This window comes from Bacillus rossius, chromosome 5 (assembly GCF_032445375.1).
Source record: "Bacillus rossius redtenbacheri isolate Brsri chromosome 5, Brsri_v3, whole genome shotgun sequence".
Classification (NCBI taxonomy): Eukaryota; Metazoa; Arthropoda; class Insecta; order Phasmatodea; family Bacillidae; genus Bacillus; species Bacillus rossius.
In genome coordinates, this window is record NC_086333.1 from 69,901,488 (window position 1) to 69,923,878 (window position 22,391).

At 37.1% G+C, this 22,391-nt stretch overlaps 2 protein-coding genes across 2 annotated transcripts; both read left to right on the forward strand.

Annotated features, from left to right (window-relative positions):
* Positions 1-1,181: 1,181 nt before the first annotated feature.
* LOC134531979 (transcription factor Maf-like) lies at positions 1,182-7,438 on the forward strand. Its single transcript, XM_063368083.1, has 2 exons — positions 1,182-1,280; positions 5,524-7,438. Exons 1-2 carry the CDS (start codon positions 1,269-1,271, stop codon positions 5,794-5,796), a joined length of 285 nt encoding a protein of 94 aa, XP_063224153.1. The 5' UTR covers positions 1,182-1,268; the 3' UTR covers positions 5,797-7,438.
* A 3,474-nt stretch (positions 7,439-10,912) lies between these two features.
* On the forward strand, positions 10,913-15,570 carry LOC134532385 (spidroin-2-like). The gene is made up of 2 exons (XM_063368822.1): positions 10,913-10,978; positions 14,223-15,570. Exons 1-2 carry the CDS (start codon positions 10,967-10,969, stop codon positions 15,066-15,068), a joined length of 858 nt encoding a protein of 285 aa, XP_063224892.1. The 5' UTR covers positions 10,913-10,966; the 3' UTR covers positions 15,069-15,570.
* Positions 15,571-22,391: the final 6,821 nt, after the last annotated feature.

A 22,391-nucleotide genomic window follows, 5' to 3' on the forward strand; every position in this document is an offset into this window, starting at 1 on the left:
TTGTATGAAAAATTGCATACTTTCAATTACCTACACGATGAACTAACTCCACAGACCTTGTTTTTACTCGGGAAAATATTCAATTTTCATTCACCGCTCACCTGAGATTTCTGAACTGGATTGACCCTGATGCGTTACAGCGTTCGTCTAGGGTTTCTCATCGGCTGTGGACCAATCACAGAAGTGGCCAAAGGTAACTTAATTTCATTTTCAAGCCATTGAGTAACTTTATACAGAATTATGTTTCTGAACCTTTACAAAAGATTCTTTTGGATACCAGTTGCAGGAAACAGTTTGTAATGTTACAAAACACATGGCTATGGTTAATTATGCATATATGAAATACTTTTTTCGAGAAAATACTGAGTATTTATTACGAAAATTGGTGCATAATTTTATAGTTCAATTTTCGTTTCATTCAACCAATTATTTTTTCAAACCATATAAAAGATAATAGAATATTCAGTAATTGGACTTTATTTTGTTTTTATTATTATTATTTAAAAGTGCAGTTAATACTGGAAAATTATTTAGGTAACGATTTACAAATAACTTTAACAATTGGAGATACTTCGACACCATAATGCATAAATGCCCGCGGTAAGAATACAAACTCAATGGAAACCGTATTTTGTAGAGATGCATTTGTTTTCATTTAAATGTACAAATTTACAACCATCTAAAATTTCAAAAGAATATTTCTCTTCCATTTATTATATATATAGTAGTGTAACCGCCAATTTTCCTATATCTAGACTTAAAAGAAAACATAGAACCAGTTTCACAAAAACATATGCCAAGGTACAACTCGATCTCCCAGCATTTATCATGCAGAATAAATTGTGTTCTATCACAAACTTAGCTTCTAATTATTTTATCCGTGATGGTTATTACCATATAGGCTTGTAAATTTTTTATTGTTTCTCTTTCATTTCATAAGGAGATGTTACGATTCCTAATTTTTTCTAATAAATGCTGTGTAATAAAAGTTCCCACAGCTTGAAAGAAAATAAAAGACCTTACATCGTGATTTCATATACGTGGAAATCGTGCGTTGGAACGCTAAAACAAAATGAAGACACTTCCTGCCGTTAATGAACAGTTGCCAATCGCTCACACGTTTGTGATAATTTTTGCTTTCATCTGCCTCTTTTTATTATTATTTTACTTCTCGTCGGAAGACACTAGACAGTATAAAGAGTTAAATCCGTGCGACAAAGTGCACAGATCTTTCAGCTAAACTACAAAGCCTTCAACCCTCTCGTAAAATGGCACTTAAGGTGAGTGGCGGATACATTTTACTTGCACGTCTTTGCATGAGCAATATCTAACTTCTATATTAATAAAAGAGAGAATTTCTCTGTCTGTCTAGGCATAGATACGTAAAATTTGGCGTTTGAATTATCCGCAAAGTAATTATTTTATTTTTGTAAATGGAACAGAAATAGTCAAGTAGTAAACTTACAGATGTTTGTAAATTCGTACATTTACATGAAAACAACTGTGTCACTTCAAAATAGTGTTGGCAGTAAACTTGAATTGTATTCCTACCCAGGCATTTATGGTTGTGTTGTCCCAGTACCCCCAATAGTCAAAGATATCTGTAAAATGTTCACTGAATAGCTTTCAGTATTAACTGCGTACATTAATAATTATAACAACTCAAAATATAGTCCAATTATTAAATATTCGATTATCTTTTTCACGGTTTCAAAATTTTTGCTTGAATGAAGCATCAATTGAAACATAAAATTATGCACCGAATTTCGTAAGGAATACTCAACATTATCTCAAAAACGTATTTCATTTATTTTCAAAAATAACGATAGCCATGGGTATGCAAACTAATTCTTTAGCAACTAATTTTCAAAGATACGTTTTGAATAAGTATAGGAAATTTTTCTTTCTGTATTTTCAACGAAAGTTAATAATACCTATATATTTCGAGAAGAAGTGTACGAGTAATTGAAAATTAAAAACTCAAGAAATGCCGAGGCACCCTTCGCAGTGCTTGGCGGTGCACACTTTGGGAACCCCTGCCTCAGACATGGACCGCCATTTTGCTGTCGGTGCTGTGAGGTTCGGAACGAGTCTCTCTCGCCGCACACAGCCAATCACGAAACAAGTAGTGTGCTCTAGGGTGGCTAACGCGTCACAGGGGAAGTCAGGGGTTCGATACCAAAATCGACTCGGTATTCAGTTGGTTCTGAGTCAGCTAATTGTAAAAAAAAAATTGTTTGTCTGTAAAGTTGGTTTAAGGACGATAGTTTAACGTGACAACGTCATAACAAAACATTGTTGAAATGATTGCATACTTTTATGAATAAAATTGAATCATTTTTATTTTAATAATAAAAGAATAAATTCGTGAAATTATACTAGGAATCATATTTTTAAAATGCAAGAATAATTAACCTTTATTGCAGAAATTGTTGTTGTAATAAGCAATGAAAACCACATTAACTTTTCACTTCACTTTATAAACAGTCGACGAAACAGTTCACGTGTAGTTGACTTGTAATTAATTTTAAAAACTGGCGTTTAGCTATAAAGTTTAAATATAATTATGAACAAGTTTTCATATAAATAAAGTGTAATAAAATATCTATCATCAATTATATGAACCACCAAATTTTTAAGTCACTTGTAACATAACCTATTATTACTGCATTCGCCGACAGCGTAACGGAACACAGCGTAACGGAACAATGAGCGTAACGGGACACAGCGTAACAGAACAATGAGCGTAACGGGACACAGCGTAACGGAAAAATGAGCGTAATGGTACACAGCGTAACGGAACAATGTGCGTAACGGGACACTTTTTCGTGCATGCAGCCGGCGTTCATCGATTTATTAGACGTTGTGAGGGAGTCTTTCAGTACTCGCCAGAGATGTGTAACATCTAACCTCGGTAACGAGCAAATTCACGTGTTGTCATGTTGCAAATACATTATTTATAATACGAAAATCGAACACCAAATTTAACGTAGAATTATTTAAAAGTATGCCAAACGTGGTAAATAAACGCAAATTATGTTTTCTACGAAAATTCTAAACGCGAATCACAATCAGTTTACGCACCCGCCGCTTGAATTCGCTGCCGTAGCAGCCATATCGTCTATTGAATCATTTGATTGGCAGACCGAAAATTGTGAACTATAAAATGAAATGGCTCTGAATAAAAGCGAAAAAGAATTGAAAAAGTACAAATCCTTGCTTTGGATCTAATTATTGGCAAGGGATTTTTATTTGAATTCTGTCAATCTGGTTAAAACTTATGAAACCACTAGTAAGTACTAAAACGTTCACCTTTGACTTGATTGTGGACTTCGATTCGCACCGTCCGCCACAGATGGCAGCACCGTGGTTACACATTTCCGTTCCATGCGTATTCCGTTCCGTTCACGAAATTACTCCCGCCGAATGACGTGCACCGAGAGCTAATATGATAGGAAGCCTTCTTTTCACAGACGAGAGAGCCAAACGCCCAATCGTGCATTTTCGGTTTTTTTTTTTTTTGGTTCATTGTAAATATTTTTAATGTAGCTATACTTACCTAATACAACCAACCATCCACAATGTTTCAAAGTATTTATAATGTAGCTAACCTATCCTAATCGACAGCAAAATTTAATGCCACACCGGTTTATACAATGAGATAGAACGGAAAGAAAAAAAAGCGAGCATGAACTTCGGGGAACTTCGGGTGTGGCTCTCTCGTCTGTGAAATGAAGGCTTCCCTAAGATGATACACGTAAAAAAAAAAAAAAAAAAAAAAAAGAGAGAACGATAATCGTTCCGGTATATCGTTTTTTCTCCCTGTGGAACATGTTCATATCTAGAAGCAGCCTGCTTGAGCACCTAATGGCGCAGTATGGGTCGACAATTTTTTTTTTTTTTACGCTAAAAACAAAATTGTGAAATGAAAGGGAAAAAATACAGGAAAAAATAGGGAAAAAAATACCTGTACAATATTTACTAAGATTTTTATTTTACTCGGTATCAATCATTCGGAGTTTTTTAAATTTTAACTTAAGATTTTACATACTGTAAACGTATGCAAAATGTTTACGCATTTTTACGTTTATTGCTGTTGGGTGACTATGTGAGCATCTGAACACAAATCACAACCCAGGCGCCGTGTGGATGCAATCCGCATCCGGGCTCGTGCGTGGAGGAGCGTTCCAGAGTGTTATCCAACTGCGGCCGAGAGTCGAGTGGGCGCCCGCTGGACAGCCAATGAGGAGTGTCGGGAGAGAATACGTGCGCTGTGGAGGGTGATTAGGGAGGGGGGGTGCGCTGACCCCGGGTCAGTTTGTACGAGGGGCCACTCGACTCTCTGATGACCTCGTCGGTCATCGAGCGAGACTGCAAACACCATCGCCGGCCGCTGAAAGAGCACTCTTCTGCCCCCCCCCTCCCCCCCCCCCCCTCATTTTACGATAAGCCCAAACATAAACCCCCTTCTCTCCCCCGCAACGATGAACTGCGGATTCCAGCCCTGACGGCCCCACTACATTGATTTCCCTCGTAGGATTTTTTTTTTGAACGCTCGCTAAACCATTGAAGGGTATTTCGAAGTGAAAATTGTTTGCAGTCGGTTGTACAATTCGAGGCTAAGACGTCATCAGTACGTAAGGAAAGCGTGAAACTCAAGAAGGGGCGACGATATAATAAATGCCACGGGCAAAAGTTGCTGGAGAGTGGGGAGGGGTCTGGGGAGTGGGGCGCTCGATGGCGTGTTTGCATCGTTAGCAGCACATTCGCGTGGTGTTTTTTCGCGCTCGGATACTTTCACTCATTCTCGTAAATATATTTATAGCTCTATTTGTGAAATTTCACTTCTAGAACTCGTGCACAGAATTTTTTTTTTTTTTAATTTTTTACAAAAGGTTCATGTTGTAAACCGGTTGCCAATAAATAGTCGGTAATACTAAAAAAAAAAAATGTAAATTTTTACAACACATAGCTATGGTTAATTTTTCCATATATTAAAGACATTTTTCGAGATAGTGCTTGAATGAAAAATAAATAATATAAAATTGAGTCACTCAGTGTTCATCAAGTTCATTCATTCGACGGCAGAACATATGCCTATGAATGCATTGCCGTTCGTATACGTAGCCTATTGGCAGAATCTGTTGTACTATAACTCAATGATAAGGTGATATTTGCAGAACTGCAAAATCAGTCTGTTAGAACACTCGATCACATCCAACCCTTTAAGGTGTGATCGTTTAAACAGTGAGTAATGTTTATTGTTAATATTGACCAAAAAAAATCATTCATATCCTGAGCAGTTATTTTGTAGTGAGTAATAATTTTGTTAATTCGTGTTTATTTAGAAAATCGTCGTCTTTCTACCTTTCTCTCTCTCTCTCTCTATCCATCTCTCTCTCTCTCTCTCTCTCTCTGCTGTTTTACCCCTTGCTATATACTTAAGATTCGAGGTTTGAATTTCACAAGAAGTTTCTCTTCTGTCACGTGTACTGAGCTACACGCGTTTTTTTTTTTTCGCAGTTGGTCATCTTGCTGCTTGCTCTGGTGGCGGCGTGCTGCGCCGCCTACCTGCCGCCGCAGCCTTGGCGTGGAGCGGACCCGTACGCGGCCTCTGCCGCCGCCGCATCCGCCGCCGCCGCCGCCGATCATCACGGCAGCGCAGCAGCTGCGGCGGCTGCAGCTGCAGCGGCCGGCGGATCGTCCGGCCAGCTCCCCCACTTCCCTCACTACCCTCACTACCCTCACTACCCTCACTATCCTCACTTCCCCCACTACCCTCACTGCCATTGCTAGCGGCGCACAAATGATTCCATTTGGAAAGCCATGGCCAAGATATTGTTCGTAACTTTGTACAACACATGGCTATGCCTATTTTCACATACATTAAAATAATTATTTCGAGATAATACTAAGTATTTCTTACGAAAATTGACGAATAAGTTTTAATATATTTTTTTAATTGATGTTTCATTCAAACATATTTTTTTTAACCATGGAAAAAATTAATTGAATATTCAACGGTTCGACTTTTTTTTTGTTTTATTTTGCTTGTAAATGTGAACAGTTAATATTGGAAAGCTGTTCAGGTAACTGTTTACAAAATAACTTGCCCTGTTTGAGGTACTGAGACAACATAACCCAGTATTACTACGAACACTACGATGAATTTTTTTTTTTTTTTACGTGAATGTACAAATTTACAAATATCTTTTAATTTTTTTCCATGAATATTTCTCTTCCATTAAAAAATAAATCTTTATATATATATTTCTTGTGTGCGTGTGTATGTCACTGAACTCCTCCTAGACGGCTGGACCGATTTTGATGAAATTTTTTGTGTGAGTTCACGGGGATTCGAGGATGGTTTAGATTCACAATTGGATATTTTATCTCGATTCTGAGTTAAGAAAAAACTAAAAAAACACGCTTTAAAAGCAAAAAAACTAAGCATTGTTAATAATTAGCCTCCATGGCAGCGGGCTTTTGCATTGTTGTTGCCTTCTGCGTAAACATGGGAAAGGTTTTTGGCGTGCCCAAGAGGAGGGGTATGTATAATGAGAAGATACAAAATGTCCAGCGTAGAAATACTTACCGCCATATGTACATTTGGGCAGGACAATGTATATCGGGTCCGCTAGAAAGATATATAGAGATATATATGTAGAAAGATATATAGGGATAGAGATATAAATAGAAAGATAGAGAGAGTTATAGAGATATACATAGAGAGATAGAGAATTAGAGAGATAAAGAGAGATGCTTAGTATACGTTTAAAAAATTGATTGAGGCATTGCAACGCATGCCGGGCATTATCTAGTATATATATATATATATATTTACAGTACGTATCTTCAAAACGGTCGCCTCAAGCTGGAATTACAATAGTTCATCGTCGCCGTCCGTCTATCTGCAGCCAATCGGATGGCAAGAAAATTTATATTCGTCGGTCCGAAGCTTTGCAAGCTCTAACTTTCTACGTAACGGGCGTATGGATTGCATTTATGGTCTGGTTCACCAGTCAGATGTCACCCAAACGCACAGGCCTGTGGAGTTTGTGTGTGTTTGTTCAGATGTTTTGCGTAACAACATCGCGTTTGTTAAAACTCGCATCCAAACAATTCATTCACGATTCTGGATTTTTTCCGCGGATATGCTAATGTAATACGAACAGAAACACGACATGGATAGCAAACATCGTCGATATCAATTTGTGAGAGAAAAACATGGATTGTTGGCAGCACTGCTTTTGGGAAAATGTTCTGGTGGATGAAGAGTTGTAAATCGCTTGGCTATATGCGTGGCTTTGTCGTACAAATGAATGTCGGCCGGAGGCAACGGGCTATTGCAATTTTGGCTTCAGTTGCAGATCCTGAATACAATCCTGCAATGTCTTCCAGTATTCTATAATAAAGGTGATATCGCCGTCAATAAAAACGTTGTTTTGTTTTTTTTTTTGTTATCCGTGTGTGTGTGTGTTGTCCTATCTTATGCTTTTTTTTTTGCTACTAAACATTTTCAAAACAACTAACCTTTTTTGTTTTGTAAAATTTTACCTCTAAATGGTGTAAAAGAGGTAATATTAATTTCAACAAGAAAATGCATACGTTCAAATCTACTGGAACTAGTGGTAAGAAACAAAGACCGAATAACATGCGTAGCCTATACTACAGCAAACACATTCAAAATTTCAAGAATATACAGATTTTATTTAATAAATCTTATATAAATTTAAAAATTTATTTTGTATTTTTTTTAGGAACAATTTTGAAATTGTTCACAAACATTTCTTACAGAGGTACAGCAATATCAGTATTATCTTGAAGTTGCCTCGAGCGAATCCGCAGTTAATGAGTTAATAAATTGAAGAATTACTAAGCTAATGTTGATGATGAATCGTTTACCCTTTACTGATGTCGTGAGCTGAGGCCATATGTAACCAACTTTATTGATGTTTAAATTCAAATGTTTTGTTATAACCCCGATCCATCGAACGATTTTCGTTACATACGCTACACATGTATATTAACTCCGTTACCTACTCACTTCCGTTACCTTGTAGTTCTGGTATCACTCTACCGGCTGTAAAAAAAAAAGTGTTACTTTAAAAAAAACTCTTATACCAATATTGTAACAATTTTGCCTTTCTCGACACATCACTACAGGTCGCTAAAGGGAAATTTATTGGAAAGGGGTCTTATTTTTTAAAAAGCACGTACACTTAAAGGAAGCGTTTTTTTTTCGTGCTATAGTCAGTATCACGAAACTTGTGTCACATTTGACAGTTCTCAGAAGAAGTCCCAATTGTCTACGTATTCTTCCGCCACTGTTTACTGTCAACTGTGTTAGTAAACATCTCCATGTGATACTCTGAAAGTGACATTTGAGAAATCGTTACCCCTGGTACTACTGTGAGAGCTGCCGTGTTTGATACAAAGACCATAAAAAGTTATAAAAGGTGTTTGGTACTTTACTGACAGCAGGAATTTTTATGAATATATATTTTCTAAAAATTATACTAAATAAGCTATTTCTCATGAGCTAACCAACTATGAAAACCCAGAAAACGACTGTCTTGTCAGTGAAAATAACGCAATTTTATTCAGGAAAAAAATTTAAATTACAGATACTTGCTTGACTTTGGAGAATTAGAAGACAACATATACCACGTGCTGGTGAAAATAATTTTGAACAAAAACTTAATGCATTGCTTATACAGTGTAATATATGTAACTTAATCCCCTTCCTCCTCCATTTTTTTTCCAAACCCCAAATATATACAAAAATAAACTATGGTATAATCCAAAAAAAAAGCAATTGTTCAAAAAAAAGTACATTCAAAGAAAATTGGACGACATTAGGACACTTTGCTAAACAATTTCCTCAATTGTTTCTTGGTATCTGACTGAAAAACATATTTTTTATTTATTGGAATTATTGCCTGTTTGTACAAAATACGACCCCAGACTACTGCATGTAGGACAATTTGGAGATAATTATTTTACGGTGATTGAACATTGTGTATTTTATTTTATTTAAATAAATTTGGTCTAAAAGATCTCACAGATAACAAAAAAAATACTGCAACCGAGAACTTGTGAAAACTCACTTTTTCTAAATTAATGATCTGTTTTATCTGTGACTTGAAATTGCTTTGAAACAAACATCCTATAATATTTTTAAAGATTTTTTTTATTTCCTCACAATACGAAAGTGGGAATAATGGTAAAAAGCGAGAAGTAGCTGACCGATGTTGAAATATCACTTTATTTAACCTCTCTCGATGGGCCTTAAATCTCTCCCTTAATAAAATCTCCAGCGTGTTATTCCCTCGTTATCGTCTTTCGACTCCAATGCGTTTTCTTCAACCCGTAAAAAAACCCGAAATCCTTACTGTTCATTTTTTACCTTGTTTCAATTTTTTTTTATCCAAATACCATTTCTCCGCAAAGAAAAAAATTGCCTTTTCAGTATTCTTATTATTTAATCGAGTAAAGGACTTTTTTTTCTTACTCTCTTAGACATAATTCAATTATTTCTTGGTTCTATAAGACTATCTCACGTATATTTATTCCAAATCTCATTCCAAAATCTTTAAATAATTGTGATTATCTTCAGAACAATGGCGACTGAGCAGTCCGTATACACGGCGATCTTCTAATCGAAAAATAATATAAGGTTTGTAACCCAATAACTCAGTTTGGAATCAAGTGAAAAGTATATTACGTTATTTTTATTTAATTTTTTTAGACATAATAATAAGTTAAAAGATAAAGAACAAGAACAGTTTTAATTTCAACAGCAGTTTTTGAAATTGGGGGATTTTCTGCAGAGAAAATAGTTAATAATATCTCAGAGAGTATGGGCCTACTCTGTAATCCGTGGTAGCCACTCATAAAGAGAAAGACAAAGACCTAAATGTTTTATCGGCAAAGAAAAAAGTTAAGTTTGCAGTCACTTCGTTTTCAGATAGTCTTTAATAACCTAATTAAGTCTTTAATGAATTAATAGCTGAGATTAAAGGTATCGTCCACTTTCGAAGTCATTGGAGACGATAAAGGGTGAAGCGATGTGTATGAAGCAGAGAAGAAATGCATTGTAGAGGGAAAACTGGAGAACCCCGAGAAAACTCGCGTGCTCATGCCAACGTCCGCCACGTTAACAACATGCGAAAAATAAATTATGTTGGAGAGTAATTATTCTACCCATCTTCTACGAAGCATTCTCACCCTTGATTTCAACAAATCGGCTCATAAATTCATGAAGTAAAAATATGTTCGTCCACTTTCCGTTGGTTGGGTCCAAAATTTCTAACTCACCAAATCTTTCTTTCCAAAAAAAAATTATGTATATTGTACTCGCCAATTTTCAAATAGGTACTGCCCATCTTGATAAAATTCATCAAACAGTTGATACTATAAAGTTTCCCCTTTGGCTTTGTGAACTTTGGTTCGCGCCATCCGCCACAGATGGCAGCACCGTGGTTACACATTTCCGTTCCATGAGACTTCCGTTCCAGTCACGAAATTACTCCTACAAGATTCCGTATATACCAAGAGCTAAGATGTTACACAACAAAAAAAAATAAAATAAAAAATTATGGTTAATTCGATTTATCTCCCGATATTCGATTTAATAATCGAATTCCAAACATCGCTACACTCGGCCACCTTGGGGCTTGCATTGCAAGAATCTCGTTTCGGAACAACACAGGAACTGAATGCTCGCCGACCTTGGAGGTGTCTTCGGAAAGACGTCGGCGGGGAAACCCGACACGCACTGGCGTCCATTGTTCAGGTGAGTAAACACTGGGCAAACACCCGGAGGTCGTTAAGGTCGAAGCGAGAGTAGATCGTCTCTGCACGTCGGTATATAATACACCGGCGCGGGAAATTATGTACGGTAGAAAGCAAGGCGCTCGCAGCTGCGATTCGAACATTCGAAGAAGATCCCTTAGTCTCCGAAATGAACGCAAAGGTAAGCATATTTATGGTCTTTAAATGTTTTTAATCCACTTCGTACCTTAATACGATGTAAAACACGTGAAATAAGCTGAAATATTTTTTTAGTAATAAAAATCTTTGAAAAATAATTTAAGATTTTTCCCCCGTAAAACTTGAAAGAACAGTAATAGATTACGGCAGAACATTATATATATATATATATATATATATATATTAACATTTGACTTTTTAAGGGGCCCGCTTAGTAAGGAGAGTACTTGCGTTTGTGAGGCGGTATGATCAGTGCGACGCTTATACCATTTGCAATTTTACAAAGCTCTGTCTTGTAGTTTTAAAAGTGATGTTGATAAATGAGATTCCAATATTTTTTCTTGCAAAAAGAACAAAATTTTTTTTTTGCAGTTATAGGTGATCGAAGTGCGTCCGTACAAAACTTTAATAGTTGGAGTTTTTCCTCGTGTTAGGATACCTACGAAGTCAAAAGCGCACTGAGATAAATACGTGGTTTGAAGAAAACTAAAATAAACTATTTGCGCAACCTTGCCAGACTGTTGTTATAGGCCCTGTAAAATTGTTCTTGCAGCACATGAAAAGTTTATAAAAAAAATGGTGCATTACGTTTGCATACAGTTCATTCTGTTGCTGATTCTGAAGTTAGCAAAAAAAGTTAATGTTTTTTTTTAATTTATTTCATTTTATCATTTTTTAAATTATTAATATTTATTTGCAAAAGTGTATAAGTATTTTTTGCTAAATATTGTAAGGGACATTTGCTAATTTTTTGAAAGGTAAAAGTTTGTTTTACTTAAATATATTAATCACACTAGCTTTACGTACTTAAAGAGTTAGTATTCCAAATTTAAAAACAGTTTTGCGAACAAAGCTGCGTTAAAACATTTAATTAAAAATTGTGTTGCGCACGAATTCATCCTCTAAATTCTTTCTAGAAGTGAAACATAAATTGGCGTTTAAGGTTTTCAAAACCATTAGAAAACACTTACTGAAGTGATAAAAACGTTATAAGCGATTAACTAATTTTCATTATTAATTAAATTTAAAAAACTGCCAAAATTAAAAAAATACACTTGAAAAATAATTAAGATACACCGAAAGAGAGGGTGCAAAGAACACTTCACTAAAATTTGTTTTAAAAAGAAGTATGCTGATATTAAACGTAGGCCCCTGCCTCCTAATATTACTTGTCTTGGCCATCACAGTTCCTTAAAATTTCAGATACATTTTAAGTTCACTATAGCCAATTACCCAACGAATAATTACCGAAAATGATTCTGTATTTTCTCTGGGTTATAGAAGCACCCCTATCAATCAAAAGCAGAAATGTCCTCAAGTTTGAAAACGTCTTTATGACTTCCTTCCTAATCTTTTATCCACGCAGTCTTAAAATAAATTAATAAATATATGTATAAAATACTTCATTTGCGGAAATATGTCATGCATTAATTTTCTTCAAACTCACAAAAGACAGATGACCAAACGGAAATATTTGGGCAGCTGTCTAAGCAAATTACAACATAATCCATTCAGGAATAATAAATTTGACATAAAAATACGTTTATGTGAATAAATACCATACAAACACTTCTTGGTTAATGTTATATACTCTTCATACTTCATCATTCCAATAGGACATAGTGTACTTTCTATTGGTAGCCATCAGCTATCTCATATTTATTATATCTGATACACTTCATAATCTACTGGACATGACATGCTGAAATAAATGGGGTTGAAAATTTTCGTAATAAAAAAAATAATAATAATTCCTATAATACCATACCCTCTCTACATTCCTTTACAGTTCATTAATATTTAAGAAATAAAAGCCACATTTCTTATTATCCAGGATATTTTTGTTTTATTACTAAAATCATATAAAATATACTAGCAGAATCCGGCAAAATTTGTCCTGCCAATTTTTATTAACTCTATAAATCTAAAATTTATGGTTTGTATGTAATCTACTATAAAGCGTTTAAAATGGTATTATATTTGTACCTCACTCACCAAATACTAATCACAGTCACAATCACTACTTGTTGTTATTGAGGATTAAGGACAGTAAAAATCACAATATACCAATTTTCATGGCGATTGGTTGAACGTAATAGAAGTTGATGTGCTGCAGCGCTATCTAGTGGTATATATAGCAAAATGTAAAGTGTGAAAATATTATCCATGAAAACACACTTCGATGTGCCAAGTTTCACGGTGAACGGTCAAACGGTGTCGGAGTTCATCAACGTCATATATAAAAAAACATACATTTATATATATATATTATTCAAAATCGAGAAATGACAAACAGTTTCTGTCGGTATGTCTATGACTTATAATATTCTATTTACCCATGGCAATCAATTGAAAGGTTTAGAAGTTGATACGCTGAACCGCGGTTTAGTGGCGAGTTGTAACAAAATGGATGTCGCGAAAATATACTCCGTGTTCAAATATCTACGTACACCAATTTTCAGGAGGATCGGTTGAACGGTGAAATAAATTGGTTGTCTGTAAAGTCGGTTTACGAACGATAGTTTAACGTGACAACGTCATAACAAAACATTGATGAAATGATTACATTCTTTTATCAATAAAATTTAATCGTTATTTTAATAATAAAAGAATAAATACTTGAAATTATACTAGTCATCAGATTTTTAAAATGCAAGAATATTTAATCTTTATTGCCGAAATTGTTGTAATAAACAATGAAAACCACATTAACATTTCACTTCACTTTATAAACATTAGACGAAACAGTTCACGTGTAGATATAAGTTGTGTGCTGCCGCTGTCTTTCTTCTCCTCGGACGTATAGGCCAATCGAGTGGAAGAGAGATAGATGCGGCGCAAGCGTACAATAAGTGTAACGGGACACAGCGTAACGGAAAAATGTGCGTAACGGGACACTTTTTCGTGCGTGCAGACAGCGTTCATCGATTTATTAGACGTTGTCACGTCAAAAAAGATAACTGAAGTCATACGTACATACCAAAATCAGATTACATATGTATTATCTTGTTATATTATCTACATATGTGAAATTTAGTTTAATAAATTGTAGTTTTAAGTTACTTAAGTACGATTTTATGATCATTTCTAATTTATTAATAGAAGCTCTCAATCAAACACAAGTGGTTTTAGCAAGTAAAGGGACAATCACGCAGAACAAAGCAATGATAAAATAAATAAATACGCTTTACCAACAAAAAAAGCACGCTGTATGTTGTGCTCCACAGGTGGTGATGGTTCTGCTCTTGGGCGCCGCATCGTTCCCCGCCTGCTCCTCCCAAGGACGCGTGCCGCCCCCCGCCGCCCCCGGCTACTACCCGCCGCCGCCCCCGGCGTCGAGCTACAGCGCGGAGCATGACGCCGCCTCCACGGCAGCCAAGAGGTCCCTCGGGGGTGGCGGAACGGCGGCGGGGTCAAGCGGCTACCCTCCGGGCGCCGCCCCCGGCTACTATCCGCCGCCGCCCCCGGCGTCGAGCTACAGCGCGGAACAGGCCGCCGCCTCCACGGCGGCCAAGAGGTCCCTCGGGGGTGGCGGAACGGCGGCGGGGTCAAGCGGCTACCCTCCGGGCGCCGCCCCCGGCTACTATCCGCCGCCGCCCCCGGCGTCGAGCTACAGCGCGGAACAGGCCGCCGCCTCCACGGCGGCCAAGAGGTCCCTCGGGGGTGGCGGAACGGCGGCGGGGTCAAGCGGCTACCCTCCGGGCGCCGCCCCCGACTACCACTTCCCGCCGCACGGTCCCGCCTGCTCGGGCGCCGCGCCGCCCCCAGACGCCGCCGACCACGGCTACTCCTACTACGCTCCCTACGACGCCAGTGGCCCCTACTACACACCGCCGTCTCATTCGTCCTCAGGCTACTACGAGCTGGACTCGCGGCAGGCCTCCGTCTGCTCGGGGGCGGCCGGGGGCGGCTATGGCGTCGCGACGTCCACTAGCGCCGCCGCTTCGACGACTCACCCGGGCTTCCACCCCTACTACCCCTACTACCCCTACTACCCTTATCACTCGTACAATCCCTACTCGCACTTCCCCTACTACCCACCTTGCTACCACTCCAGGAGGTTCTCGATGTGAGTGGCCCGTCAGAGCTACGCTACCCCTACTACCTATTAACCCTACAAGCCCTACTCTCATTTCCCCTGACAATGATACTTCCTTACCTACTGAGGTTCGCTTTGTAAATGATGACATTTCACCTGCACTCTTTTATCACACTCACTCGCCGTCTTGCATCAACAAAAGGTTTCTCTAAATATGATCTAGCTAAACCTCACTTCCTCTATTGCGTCTTATTTTACCCCATACTACTCCAAGAACCAGTAAGGTATCGCTGTTGTAAATTTCCCCCGAAAATATCGTAATTTATAATTTATTTATTCTTATTTATTGTATTTATATTCTTAAATAAGCCTGTATTTATTTGTTGTAAATATTTGTTGTCAATAAATGATCTTCATGTACTTATGAATTACAAGTTATTTCCTTTTTTCTCGTAAGAACATGCGAACATCTGTACACACATTTATTCTACAAATATATAAAATCGCTTAGTTATTTAACCTAAACTCTAAACTTTAAATAACGCCTAAGAATGCATACAAAAATATTTTGTGTATATATTTTTTTAATATTTGTTTTCGACAGTGTTCCAATCATTTGCATTGTATGTTTGGGAAGACGTTTGATTTCAATTGATTAATTTATTTTAAAAACTGTTTTAAATTGCAACAATTTTTTTTTGGAACAACGTCTGATACGTTTGCAAATAAATAAAAAATCGCTCGTTCAAAGATTTCGCTTTATAATGCTCGGCAAATGACTTGGACTTCCTGCTGTTAAGAATTTATATTCTTCTAACAACTCGAAACCAAGTTTAAAGTAGGCCTACCCATAGTTATCAGTGTTAATGAAAAATCTGGATGTGACAAGTTCATTGATTTTAAATTTATAGTGTGTATCCTAGAAAGGTTTAATTTGGTTTTGTAATGCAGAATGTTTATAAATAACAATTATATATTTATTTGATTTTCATAAACTAGAGCATTAAAGATAATATTTAAAATGTTTGATCTGGTATGTTCTGGCCTCATTTCATTCTTATGGGACTACGATTTTTGGTGGTGGCTTAGTGTCAGCTTACCAATCGTAAAGATTCGGATATTTTCGGGCGTGTCCACCTTTCGTTACCTATGATCGGGACCTCGTCAGCCATTGTCAGTAACATTCGTCTTTTTCATCCGCAATGTTAGTTGACTAGTTTCACTACGAGGATTGTCATTTTTTATTTTTTTCTTAGGATTAGTTACTTCTACTGTAAAAATCGTTTTACGTTAGTCATTATGGTGGTTCCTTAAAATATTTAGGTAGATAAGTTACCCATAAACTTCAGATTACCAACTCAATTCTTTGACCGCTCGGTTACTGGGTCAAACGTAAGTAAGTACTAGCAATAATTTCTAACTTTAACAGCTCAGATATCTTGATTGGAAAACATACGCCTTTGACCGCACGGCCACCGAGACATTAACAAGACTGAGAATTTAATAAGTCATATAAAAAAAATTGGTTGTCTGTAAAGTCGGTTTACGGACGATAGTTTAACGTGACAACGTCATAACAAAACATTGATGAAATGATTGATCCAGAAGAAAATGAAATATCATATTCGGCCTGAGACTGAGCCGTAATAGGTTTTTGCAACCAAACCATTTAGGCATTAAAAATATTAGGTATATTCTTTGAGGAAGAAATATTTTTTTAATTTTTCTATCTTTTGTATGATAAAATCTACATCTGCATACTTTATGAATAAAATTGAATCATTTTTTGTATGAATGCAAAGAAGGAGTGAAATGAAATCTACAATTTAATTTCAGCGATGCTAACCGCACGGCCACAAGGCCATATTGAAACAATTGTTTCAGATGTTATATATCTTTTTATAAAAATTATGTTTTGTGTTGTGGAAGTTTTAAAAACGTATGTAGTCCACCATGTTTATTTCTTATAGTGGTAGGCGGGAAATTAATAACCGTACCGATTGTGCTGAAAATCGGTGGACGACCGTTAAATTACATAATATTAATAATTCAAACGACAAAAATATGATTGAAAAGTCAAATCAATGGTTGTTCCAATCGAGTGGAAGAGAGATGCCACGCATGCGTACAATGAGCATAACAGGACACATCCGTAGTAGGACAATGTGCGTTACGGGACACTTTTTCGTGCGTGCAGCCGGCGTTCATCGATTTATTAGACGTTGTCACGTCAAAAACTACACACATATTCAAACTTGTATTTTTATTTTTTAGGATTAATAACATCGCCTACTAGAGAGCGCTGTCACCATCTTGTTTTCAGTAATCGATACACGGAGCACTAGTGTTACGTAGTACACACATCATCAACTAGAGTGCGCTGCCGTCATACTGATGTAATTTTTACCCGATAGAGTACAGTAGTATTTATTACCGTGGAATCTGCCATTTTCTAGACCACCTGGGCGCCTTCTTGTAATTATGTAATTATTAAGCTATAAATACGGGAAAATTCTAAATGAAAAATCAGCAATTAATTTACTGCAGAGCTTAGTTCGATCCTTAGTCAATACAAAAAAGTAATTTAATCAAATATACAATTAATTTAAAAAATAAACTGGTTCGAAATAAATAACAATTACAAATTTTATTCTGCAAATTCTACAATAAATTATGCAACTACAAAAAAAATCAAATTACGAGCGTTTCTCGATTTCTACAGTCTTCTTAGAAGTCGAAGCGAGTCCTTTACATGCTTTGACATTTTGTTTTCGGAGCATCTCCATATGACAGTTTATTTACTGGACATGTACATTTGGTAGTTAGGCATTTCCAGTTTGTGGTCAGGCCAACACGACCAGTTGATGTCTAGACACGTCCAGTCAGTGGCCAGGCACTGTTAGTTCGTGGCCACGCATGTCCAGTTGGTGGCCAGGAGGCATGTCTATTCAGTATCCAGGCACGTAATCGGCGAACAGGCACATTCAGTTTGTGGCCAAACATATCCAGTCAGCGGCCATACATGTCCAGGCACATCCAGATGGCTAGAGCTAGACACCAGACATTAACTTTGCATAAGCATTTGTAGATGTGATAGTCATTCGAGTAAAATTATACCTCAGAACATAAGTAGACCATTTTGGGTACAATACAAAAATTATATTTTTATTGATTGTATAAATGTATAAATATCCTACTAATTTATAAATGCTAAATAGAAATGAAACAAATTAGAAGGAATAATAGACGAAGTGGTTCCCAACTTTTATTACACTCAGTAAAAAAAGAAGTTTAAATAAAAATAATCAATAGTGAGAAAATACCTTATTATCTTGCTGTCATCATTTGTGGTTTTTTTTTTTCGTTCTGTTAGTCCATTTTCTTTGGTTTTTCTTTGTTTGTTGACCATATCCCTGTTATGGAATATTATGTGGTGTTTATATCCTGTTGACAACAGCAATTTTTTTTCTTTTTTTTTGTGTATTTGTCTTTTGTGTTTTTTGTAGTTTTTCTTCTACAGACATGCATGTGCTTTAGCAATGGCGTACGTCCAAAAGCTTACATCAATTCAAGAAAATACCTTGTTGTTATTACCAAACTGAACTGAACTGAACTGTCGAGTGTATATTTCAATAAATACATGAAAGAGCTATCGAGGCAATCAACAGAATCTCTGCAAGACCTCCGAGGCAACCAGGCGCTGATGGGTGGCATGGTTGTTCAACTCGAGGGTGATTTCCGAGATACTCTGCCGATCGTAGCGATGGGCACGCCGGCCGATGAGATAGACTCGTGACTCGAGACATCGGCACTTTGGGCCAACGTTCAAAAGGTGTCTGCCCAGGGGTGCCCTTCACGCAGACTCGAACTTAAGGTTGAGATGCCTGTGCTCTTAGTGCGCAACCTCGACTCTCCGAAACTGTGTAACGGCAACCCTTTTACATGTTACTACGCACCGACGGGGAAGACGTAATTATACAACGTATCGCATCCCGGTGATACCTAAGAACCTGTCCTTTCAGTTCAAAAGGTTTCAGTACTGTGCCGAAACTTCAGCACGGATGGAAACAATCTCAGTAATTATGGATTCAGAAACATTTACATTTTTAACAGGTCCCCGGGTCAAACACTGAAAGTGGCAGGGTTGCATTTAATCACTGCATGCTTTCCCCACTGGCAGCTCTATGCTGCGTATTTACGAGCGTCGAGTGCACAAAATACCTATATATATTTTTTGGCGCCCAATAAAATTGTTTGTGCAGATGTGTTACCGCGATCACCGGCTCGAAATATAAACTAGCTTTTTCTATAAGCTAATAGTTTGTTATGCACTGAATTTTCTTTCAAGCACAGGTAGAGAGTAGGTGTTAATATTATTTTCTCTTTCGTATTAACTTTACTTTTCATTTAATATTTATACCTTAAAATGTTATTTACTATATAATTATAGTTTTTTATATTTTTGTAGTACTTTTCGTTTGAGATAGTTTCGGAATAAAATTATTTTGAAATAATTCATGTATCAGGCTTCACACGGGTAGATAAATATTTTTAGAAGATTATATTTAAAAAATATTTTTTTAAAACTAATTTATATATTTAAATTATTCTTGTATTTAGCCTCAAAGATAAAATTCATTTTAACCAATACTATATATATAAAACTTAACCTGCCTGTGTGAAGACGGATGCCACAGCTAGCATTTAATGTATAGTTGTGTAGGTGTCTGTTGGTGTGTGTGTGTGTATGTGTGTGTGCGCATGCTTAGGTTAAGATAATACGAAACAAAAGTATGATTTTTAGTAACCACCTTACCGTTTCTGTCAACTACAGATGTTTGTTCGTCATGACAAGAGGCAGGAAAGGAAGGAAAAACAAACCGAAATCGAGAAGGTATTGTCTTTTCTCTTTTTAAAAGGGAAGTTGTGTGACGTGGAACGCGGTACACTCAGCGCTACTGCTGGCGGTGACCCGAAGCTCTGTCATCCCCCGCGATAGCCGACGCCACCGCCGCTAACGACGACGATTAACGAGGCCCGCGACCGCATTCCGAAAAACATGGATTAAAGAGGGGTTGGTAGGGGAGGTAGTGTTCCACAACTCCCCTCAGCTCGCCGAAGCCAGTGTGCCATTTTGGGTCATGTTAGGAAGCCCTGTCCTTCCTCGCTCATGACCAACCTTCATCTTGTTTAGGTATTAAATTATATATGTAATAAAATATTTAGCAGAAAATTGATATTGTGTACACATATCTTCCCTTGTCTTGTTTTTCTTTCAAACAAACTGGTGAATACGCTAATAATCTATTGCATTAACGATGTCATTACATTTGTTCCGAAAGTGGCACATGCCCCCATCTTACCCCCAACTTCAAGGGTAAGATGGTGTGGTTGTTGGGGCAAGACGGGGTACGAGTAAAAATTTATAATTTCTAAAGTTTTACAGGTAACAATTGAAATCAAAAACCAATAATCAGTAATGTCATGTAATTACATGACAAAAAAATTATTATACTGATTACTAATATCGAGTAGAGCTTGAATGAGCTTTGAAAGTATTAATTTTGAAACATTTTAGAGTTAAATTATCAAAAAATAAATTTTGTACAAGAACATCCACTTATAAAAAAAAGTTTTTTTTTATTGTTAGCAGGATTTAGCTTTTCCAAGAGTGTATCATTTAGTCTTGCTTACAATGTTCACAAATAAAATTTACTTCATCATCTTCATCTTCCTCTCCAGCACAGGATCAGTGGGTCCATCTGCAGAAACTTCTACGTGAAACCCATTCTTCATTAGACTAGTATTATTTTCTTCTGTGTCTTCTCCCTTTGTAATTAGTTCTTACCTGAAACTTTGTCTCCGAGCTCTTTTTTTGCATTTTTCGACGTTTTATCTGTGTTACGTTTCTTTTTTTTTCCCCCTAAGGAATGGGCAATAACCGATCCGGAGATGTGAAAGCACTCATGTTTACTGAGTCACTGAGGCTAGAGTCATCTTGCCGACTCGAAGGTGCATGACGTAAACATACAAGTTAATTGTCCATTTGAGAGGTACCGGGATCAGCTGCTGTTGGCACGCAAATTGGATATTCGTTACTGACAGTATCGGCAACTTCTTTTATCGTTTTTCTTTTTTTTTTTTTGGCCTGGTCAGTAGTGTTTTAATGCATGAAAAGGTAAGTTGGGAAAATACTTTAATCAAAAGGATAAATTCCTGTCACCTCGGAGCATTTTATGGCATTGCCCATTGTCGCAGCTATAACGAAGGATTTTTCCTAGCACCTCAGCAATCTTTGAAAAATGGTAACAGCCTTTCCTGGGAGCGATCGTAACCAAATTTGTTGTCTCTTGGTCATGATATGTACTAAATGAGTTTTACAACTCCTACATCAAGGTGTTTTAGTCTGTGGGTTCCGTGAGGCGGAAAGCTAATTAAAACCACCCCACATCATCTGGCTTTATCGAGAATTTTTAAATTATGAAACCGAGTAGAGTGCCCATCAAAAAGGAAAACTGGAAGTTTTTTTATGCACCCGAAAGCTGCACAAACTTCTCAAGCTACCACTCTAAAATATCTTTCTGCGTCCAACCGGAAATTTGGCGCTGTGCCCGCTTTCCGGGAGAGCAACAGTTTAACTGTTCAGGCTCCATCCTTTGCCCTGGGCATACCGGTATGGGAGGCATGTGTGTGCCAGCAGCCTCCATGCATAATTCAATAGAAACTGTCTTCCTTCTCTCAGCTGAAGCCAACGTTCCAACCTGATTTTTTTTTCCTTTAATAGCAATAATTATATATGTCGATTCGTGGGACGGCTGAAATAGCAGTCTCATTACAATTATGAATTCTGTGTGGTGCGAAGCTGTAGCTGCCGTAAAGTTCTCCCTTAGGCAACTTACAAAATTGCCAAAAGAATTTCCTAGTTAAATGCTGTAGCACGAGCTATTGATGTAGGCTCGGGTTTCTTCTCAAGAAACCGGCCAGCCAATCAGCACCTGCTTTATTAAAATTATGTGTCAGTACTTCATTCACCGCTTTCATCATAAAACACATCTGACCAGGCTCATCTGCTACTGGTGCGCTTATACCGTTGAACTATCCCTGAAACAAATAAAACAATTATACATTTAATGCACTTCATATTACCCGTTAATAAACAGAGTTATTTATTCATATTTAAATCGCGTCCTTTAGCGATCCCATTTTTATTCTTAAGGATCCATTTTATATTTATATGGGAAAATACTGGGGTAAGACAGGGTGCCGCCCCAACTTACACCGGGCAATCTTCCCCGTTTTGCTCCAAAGCACGCCTTAAAGGTTATAGCGAGACAGATTAATACCAATGAACAGTAAA